The sequence below is a fragment of the Fopius arisanus genome, unplaced genomic scaffold, assembly GCF_000806365.1.
Source record: "Fopius arisanus strain USDA-PBARC FA_bdor unplaced genomic scaffold, ASM80636v1 scaffold00038, whole genome shotgun sequence".
NCBI lineage: Eukaryota > Metazoa > Arthropoda > Insecta > Hymenoptera > Braconidae > Fopius > Fopius arisanus.
In genome coordinates, this window is record NW_011887777.1 from 767,466 (window position 1) to 775,608 (window position 8,143).

General features: G+C 37.5%; 1 protein-coding gene across 2 annotated transcripts; it reads left to right on the forward strand.

The window, feature by feature from the left end:
• The first annotated feature begins 377 nt into the window (after positions 1-377).
• On the forward strand, positions 378-5,543 carry LOC105266448 (uncharacterized). Of its 2 annotated transcripts, XM_011304612.1 has the most exons (8): positions 2,743-2,779; positions 2,869-3,014; positions 3,210-3,475; positions 3,550-3,852; positions 4,267-4,362; positions 4,473-4,759; positions 4,830-5,038; positions 5,360-5,543. In XM_011304612.1, exons 3-7 carry the CDS (start codon positions 3,220-3,222, stop codon positions 4,851-4,853), a joined length of 966 nt encoding a protein of 321 aa, XP_011302914.1. In that variant the 5' UTR covers positions 2,743-2,779; positions 2,869-3,014; positions 3,210-3,219; the 3' UTR covers positions 4,854-5,038; positions 5,360-5,543. The 2 variants fall into 2 exon arrangements, with proteins under 2 accessions (XP_011302915.1, XP_011302914.1); XM_011304613.1 differs by lacking the exon at positions 4,267-4,362 and having other exon boundaries at positions 378-3,014.
• The last annotated feature ends 2,600 nt before the right edge of the window (positions 5,544-8,143 follow it).

The following is an 8,143-nucleotide window of genomic DNA, read 5'->3' on the forward strand; positions in this document are numbered from 1 at the left end:
TCAATATAAAACGTAAATCCAGACATTGAATTATTTCACCTAAGAAAATTTTCAATTCGGACAATTTGGAAAAGTATAAAGGATTCTTTGTCAAAGTATAAATTTTGATAATGAAATCGTTCAGAATAACTGGAATGTTTCGAATTGAACTTACACGACCTGAAAATGACATGCCATCACCTGCCTTGGAGGAAAAAATATTTTCTGCTGTCAAGAATATCAGTCCTTGACTGAAATAAATTTTTTTGTTAATGCAGTCGCGCAATGACAAAGTTCCGGTATTTAGACGTGCGCCAAGCTCTATCCGAGATTACTTTCAGAGAGCTTCATAACCTCTTTGTCATATTCCTGTCAATCAACATCGACGACATGGCTAGTAATAGGCGCAAATCAACTGGAAGAGTGAGAAAACACCGTTATTTGAAGAAAGCCGAGTCTGAATGGATGAATAATTTATGTATAAGTGGTGATGATCTATCGGAAAAACGTGTATTGTTTGAGTTTAGTGAAGAACACGAAAGTGAATGGGTTGATGTAGAAGGGTTTAACCTCGAAGAGGATGCCAACCACGACCAACAAAATATGAGCGGGAATTCTTCGTTACATGCCCGTGATGTTGGAAGCTTTTCAGAGGAATTAGGTGCACATTTCGATTTCGAGGAGAATCACAAAATCCAATGAAGAAACACAGAAAAGTCGGTAATTGATAGTGAACCAGACGTGGTATCTCCAGAACCCCCAACTTTCCTGCTAAGAGTGCGCCAATGGGCAATCGACAATATCGCTTCAATGAAATTGAAATGTGTGACCGAAATATTGACACTATTCAGAAGTCTGGTTCACACAAATCTACCAAAAACAGCCCATAAATTACTAGGATTTCAACATAGAATAAAAATTAAAAACCTAGTTACTCTCAAAGATGGTGTGGGTCAATACGTTTACCTGGGTATCAGAAATGGTTTGTATAAACGAATGGATCCAGCAGTTTATCAGGAAAAAATTATTCGTGTTGTTGTACATATTGATGGCATCAAAGTTTTTAACCACTCGAACGATCAAATGTGGCCCATAGCAATGAAGATTTTACATCCGCAGTATACTGTAACTCCCTTCATAGTGGCATTATTCAATGGGAAATCAAAGCCAAAGAATGTGGGAGAGTTTTTGTAAGATTTCGTTTATGAGACTAAAAATTTGGTAAGAGACGGTATTGACATTGGTGAGAAAAAATATGGATTTCATATATCTGCCATCATCGCTGACAGTCCAGCGAGGGCGTTCCTCAAATGCGTTAAAGGTGCTACAGCTTTCTTTGGATGTGAGAGATGCACGATTAAAGGTGTAACAGTAAATAAAAAACGAATTTATCCGGAGATGGAGTATTCTTTACGAACTAATGACACATTCAGGGAGCAAACTCAACCAGAACACCATTTGACGGATAAAGTGACAAAACAGCCGCTTGAATCGCCTCTTGTAAAAATCCCTGGATTTGATCTAGTGAGGCAGGTTCCTCTTGATAGTATGCATTTACTCTTCTTAAATGTTATGAAAAATTTGGGGGAGAAGTGGGTCGTTAGAGAGAAAAATATTCACAAATTATCGACGGACCAGGTTGCTGTTTTCAAGAGATTGATGGACTCTATTACGCCCTTTGTGCCAGAAGAATTTCAACGAAAAAAATTTGATGTGCAAGATATATCCCACTGGAAAGCTACGCAGTATGCGTTCCTATTGTTATATGTGGGTGGAGTTGTCCTGCAACATGTTCTGGATGAGGAGCGCTATCAACACTTTCTGCTGCTGTCTATAGCATGCCGCATTATTTGCAATAATACCTGGATAAAAAGACATTGTGCAATTACCAAAAAATTATTTAGAGATTTTTTTCAATTATTACCATATTATTATGGGGAGGACTCGCAAACAATGACATTTCATCTTCTACTTCATATCTGTGATGATACTGAATATTTTTAGTCTGCTCTTTATGACTATTCGGCGTTCTGGGGCGAAAACTATATAGGGCAATTGAAAAAATATGTGACGAGCACTGCAAGACCATTACCACAAATTATTAACAAACTAAACGCGATTGAATCGGGTGATAACGTAAAGATAAAAAAACGAGAAATAATTGGAAATGTGAAAAAGCCAAAAATGGACACAGCTATCTTGAAAAACGACGAACGTTTTTTATTACTGGAGTCTCTCAAATATTATGACTTCGTTTTAAAAATTAGCAGGCCGGATAATATTGTTCAATTAGAGAATGAAGAGCTTGTCACGATTACAGGATTATTAATGAAAGAAAACTGTCAATATAACGTACAAAATGCGAACAATATCTTTATCGAGGGATACAGAGTCCAAGAAAGTGGTGATGTTTTTCGGGCCCCATGTTTTTCCCAACAAATTGGCATTTTTCTTGTAAAAAATGGTCAAAAGCGAGTGAGTTCTTACCATTAACTCAAGTGAAATGTAAATGTATTGGGGTGGTCGTAGAAAACAAAGAATACCTTATTTCATTACTGCATACAAAATTCGAGTAAGCTTGATTAATTGAAAATTTCAAAATGTTCGTTGTAAATTATTCTATTGTCAACTTGAAAAATTTTCAACCAATTGGATCTTATGAAAATGACTTCGTGATCTCCTGAGATAAAAAATAACATGAAATAGAAGTGAAATAAATTAATTTCATCTTCCTTAAGGTGGAGGGGGAGATTCCGATTGAAGGGGAAGTGAGGGAGGGTACTGTGCGTTCTTAGTTACGGTGAGTAAGGCGATGAGAATACTTCTTCGTCTGTCGTCCTAGTCTTTGTTTAGTTCAGAAAATTATCAATGCCCCCATGATTTTTAAAGATTGCGAGTGAAAATTTAAACCAAAAATTGAGAACAGGCTGTGCCATTTGTGAAGTGAAATAACACCGGTTGAGGTGCTTAACGTCGTTGGATTTTTCAGCCGCCATTTGACTATTTTGCCCGGTAACAGTTCCACGTGCCCTTCAGTAAGTACATGCTTGTATTTTATTCGACAAATTATTTAGTTTTCACCCATGTCCAGAATTCGAAATTCGCCGAAATTCTAAACAGTCCACAATTAATTTGATCAATATTTATGGGATAAATAGCGAGTCTAACCTCAAAAAATCAATCTAGTATAGCCCTTAGCAATCAGCGCGTTCAATTTTCGTTTGTTCTAGTTAATTAAGCATGAGTGATCCGGGAACAACGAAATACCATTATTACCTTGTTGGTTTCAAAGGCGAAGCCAATGCAGCAGGGGAAATGTTAATTGAAATTGTCCCTAAATCATGGTTAATAATGGAGAGTGAGGAAGACCAAGAAGTTCAATCTTACTACCCCCCAGAAGAAAATTATTGTAATCTTCAGACATGGCTAAAAGAAGAGATTCCCCCAAAACGACGAATTTGGAAAACTTATCCCATTGAAATACTGGGTCACACAGGTTTTTATTGGTTTATTTAAAATTTCCAATTCTCTAGAATTTCTGTAGATCAGAGTGCCCTTTTCCATTCATAGTAACACTCGACAAAGCATACAAGAAACTTGAGCGCTTGTATAAGACTCGTTCAGCAACAGAAACAACAGATTCCGAGGCAGGTAGTAGTCAAATCCTTAAATTCTCTAAAAAACGAGCTACGAGTATGTTGAAAAGGACGTATTCGCTCAATCTACTGGATGATATTCGTGAAGAAACAAATGCACTTCCTGCCAAAAAAGCAAGAGTCAATGATTCGCCAGGGAGAGATGGATCGCAAATTCCAATCTCTAGTACACCCAAAGCTCATTCTTCCCAGTCAAGCAAAATAAGTCCAACAAAAGGTATATTTTCATACCCTCATTTATTTTTTCGCTTTGGTGACTGTTGGGAAAATATGTCAATATTCCGGGAAAATTTCAAAATTTAACTCAAGGGAAGAATTCGTCAAATATCAAGTCCTAAAAATTCTAATCGATGCTAGACTTCCACATTTTAGAGAGATAAACATTTTAATTTATGCATGAATTTTTCATCAAACATCAATATTCATCATCAAATTCCTAAAACATACTTAGACCCTTTTCCAGCAATTACAAAAATGTACAATCTGAAGGGGTCCCTGAAAATTATTGAAAATTTGCATTTCGCGAATAAATATCCTCGAATTTCCGAGATTTTCCATCAATTTGAAAAAATAGTAGAAATTAAATTTTTCTGCTGTATTTTTCTTCAGATTTACCTTCCTTCTTTTCCAGTCAAAATCACGCCCTCAAGTAGACATTTACAGATGATACAATTAGATGATACTTTTCAAAAATTAAGGGAAGAGAATAAAGATGACCCTCTGCGAAGTAAGCGAAATTTTATGAATAGAGAGAAAACTAAAGTTTAATGAAATTATATAACTTTGGAGCTTTTTAATGGTGTATTATTCATTTTAATCATATTAGTTTTATTATAGTGTGTATAGCTGATTACGTTGACGCTGTGGCTATAAAATTGTCTCACAATTGGAAATATGATTTACATCTACTCCAAAGAAATATTCAACATGATATGGGCACAAAACTCAACACCTTTGGAAAGATTATGCAAGCCCCCACCGTAGGGAATATAGTTACATATGCTGAAAAATTGAGTATGAGAATGCCGATGGAAACACCTGAAGATTTTGATAAGTGGGAGAGAATGTTGGATTTTAAGGACGCAGAAAATATTGAAGAAGTGAGAAAACGACGAGAGGCTCTGGTAACTATTTTGTATTTTAAACGATTGAAATTAATTGTCGCAGTGGATTATAATTTTTCTATTGCTTCAGATAATAACTGATTGTGAAATTTGATTTTCAAATGGAATTCATGAATGATGAAACTTCTAGCTCCAATGACTCTGTAAAAGATATCAAGGCGATTATGAGAGCCATGACAAAAAGGGGGATATAGGTTTTATACAGTGGCGTTGGTCGTGTCTGCGGGGGCAAAAGCAAGAAAAATTTCAGTGCAACTTTCACCTATGCTTGCATGAGAGGTTTGTCAATAATTGTCAACTTCAATTAGAAAATAATGGTCCACTGAAAAATCAATGAAAATGCACTCTTTGATTTTCGCAGTAATTATATGGATTTTTTTTTATTTAGGTTTATTTTTGAACTCATATCCATAATAATCTACCAGAGATGCATTAGCAACTTTTAGCAGCGTTGAAATTCATGAAATACAATTTTTTTATTTGGAATTGTTTGAATTATTCACTTGTTTCTTTTGTAGCACTTCTAAATTAAAGATTATAAAATGACCCTCTTGGTTCTTCACATAAAACTTTCGAAACTCATATTTTTCTATTTCACAGACTTTCTCACAGCAAAATATCGGAAATCAGAGAAAGAGTTAAAGTTATCATCACACATCGGTGAATATTTATCAGGAGCACTTGATCGTGAGGGAGGCTGTAAAGAGTGAAAAGCTCAAGCTCCAAATCGGGAGACACCAGGAGCATAGCATCTAAACCAGACGTATCATTCGAATGTTTTCTATCTGTATGACAAATTTACTGAGTTAAAAATAAAAAAATATATTCGTTCATTGCATAATTGGAATCATTTGTATATTTGCGTTGAATTAAAACCGATCATATTCCTAGATAGGCACAAGCTAAATACCAAGCATGGCCCAAGCGAAGTCATCAGGCGAGGTTGTATGCTCAGCCCTAGCTTGGCCCCGTGTTTCATTCCAGGATTGGCCCAAGCTAATACACTTAGCAGTGGCCAATCCAGGCAAGGCTTGAAACAAGCTTGGATCAAGCCTGGCCCTATTGTCAGTTATCACCTGGGTAGCGACGGAGATTCGAGTAAAAGAAATACAATTTAGTCGAAAATTTCCCGGGTTCGTTGAACACTATAGAAGGGTGCGGAGAACAAGGTTGAGTCGCCAACCGGGCGCGTCTCCAGGTGGCGGATAGGAGGACGGCCACATGGATTAACCAGCCCACGACGGGACACGGCTGGAGAATACCCAGGGCCTGGTGAAGGGCTGGTGAAAAATACTGACCAACGGTGGTGATAGGGTGTGTGTATACACACCTAACAACCCCGTCGCGGACCAACTCCCCAAGCCAAGGCGTTATCGACCGTACCGACGGTTACGTGGCGCAGGGAATGCTGCGTCAACGGTGTCCCCCGGATACCAGGCGACCACCGGGGGTATTTAGTCAAGCCCAGGGCATACTAGGCTCTACTCGGGTGAAACCACTTCATCTAGAGACTCCTGAGATTCAGGAAGAAGAACAAGCCGGAACAATCCTGCGTCGTACGCCTCAGACCGCGACAAAAATGGTTCGACTAGCTCTTGTTCTAGAGGGCTAACCAGACGGTGATGAAGGGCCTGAAGGGACTAATGAAGTCCCAGATCCTACTCCTACCAAAGGGAATCAAACACCTGCTGGCCATGGACAGAAAAAGTCTGACCACTACGATCAGGCTGCTCACAGGACATGGCAGATGTAAAGAACATTGCAGAGTCATGGGCATGGACTCGGATGAGTGGTGTAGATTCTGTAATGAAGCAAAAGAGGACAGTCTACACATCCTATGTGACTGTCCGACTCTAGCAGCGACGAGATTGCGCTGGGGGTGCCTTCCTCACCGCAAATCACGTCGCGAGCAAGGATGCAACGGGTCTGTTAAAACTGGCAACAAAGGCCAAGCTCGACATATAATCCGTGCATATAATATGCGGAGCTACAATAACTTTAATCTGAGTTCGGTAGCATTGGGGAGGCTAGTTCGACCATCCGCGTACTTAAATCTAATCTAATCTCGGAGAAAATTTACTTACGTGTTTCACTATTGTCCAAGTAATTCGATATAAAAATGATAAATAATAATAATGGCCAACAAAGAGAAATAATAAAAATGCTCCGAGTACGGTTATTATATAAGCTAAATTATTATTATTAAATTCATAGTGCAAGAGAAGTCTAGTTACTATCAAGTCGATAATAAATTATGAATTCTTAACAATCAGCACGAGAGAAAAAAAGGTAACTGGCTTAATTCGGAGTCGAGGGAAATTAATTATAGGCAGTGTCTACACAACCGGTGTATGGGTGAATACCATAGACGTATGGAGTTTTTCTACCATGGATCTATGGCTTTTATCGACCATCTCCGCAAGTAAATCATGGTCTTTGGTAAGTTTTGTCAGGTGCATGGAAGTTTTTACCACGCGTCTATGGTTCTAATCCATGCGTCCATGGCACAATGCCATGTGCATGGTGATTTTTACCATGCATCCAATCGATTACTGAGTGTATGGCAATTAGAACTATGGTTTTACATTTTTTTATTGGTACAAATAGCACATATGTATCAAAGCGTATATGTATCGTAAAGTCAAAATTATAATCAGTCGGTAAAACAACTAATCGATTATTGGGTCAAACTGTAGCTAAAACAGGAATGGATATTTTCTACTAGAAACAAGCGTGTCCAAGAGTACAATAAGATCCGGAGAGCAGGGTTGCCAGATGCAGTGCTCGATAGATAGCCCCACTTCCCAACCTCCAATAGCCCAAAACCGCCTACAGCGCCCCTAATTCAAATAGCCCAATATCGCCTAAAAGAGCACATAGATTTGAATTTGAAAAAAATGTTTTCTTCAAATAAAACTAAAATAACCGAATAAAATTTGGACACTATTCTTGTTAATTTTGCGCTACATATATTTTCATAATGTTTCTCCTACATAATAAATACACCGTTTGTTAAATAAAATAAATTGACTTTCTCTGGCATATTTTTATGAACATTAGCAAAGTTTTCTGAATAAAATATACTTATTGAGTATTGAATACTTATCAACTGAACTAAGAACAATTGCCATTTATTAATATAATTAAAATTTCAAAATGCAACGATCTACGTCCGTATCACATTCACTGAAAAGCGTCATTGTTTCTTGAAATGCAGCTAATTCATCAGTTTCTTGAGTAGATGTTGCTTCATTGGCATTCATTTTTTTTGTAGCGTATATTTTGGAAGTAAACAATTCAAACATTGCCAGAGTTGGCTCGAACGATGAACAACAAGTTCCAGTACTGTGAAAATTAATCCTGATTCTTAAATGAGCCGAAAGC

Excerpts from the sequence above, each read along its gene's own strand:
- LOC105266448 (XM_011304612.1), top strand. The coding sequence starts at position 3,220 with ATGAGTGATCCGGGAACAACGAAATACCATTATTACCTTGTTGGTTTC. Across the intron at positions 3,476-3,549 it reads TGAAATACTGGGTCACACAG|TAACACTCGACAAAGCATAC; the intron begins GTTTTTATTGGT and ends TTCCATTCATAG. Across the intron at positions 3,853-4,266 it reads CAAAATAAGTCCAACAAAAG|TCAAAATCACGCCCTCAAGT; the intron begins GTATATTTTCAT and ends CTTCTTTTCCAG.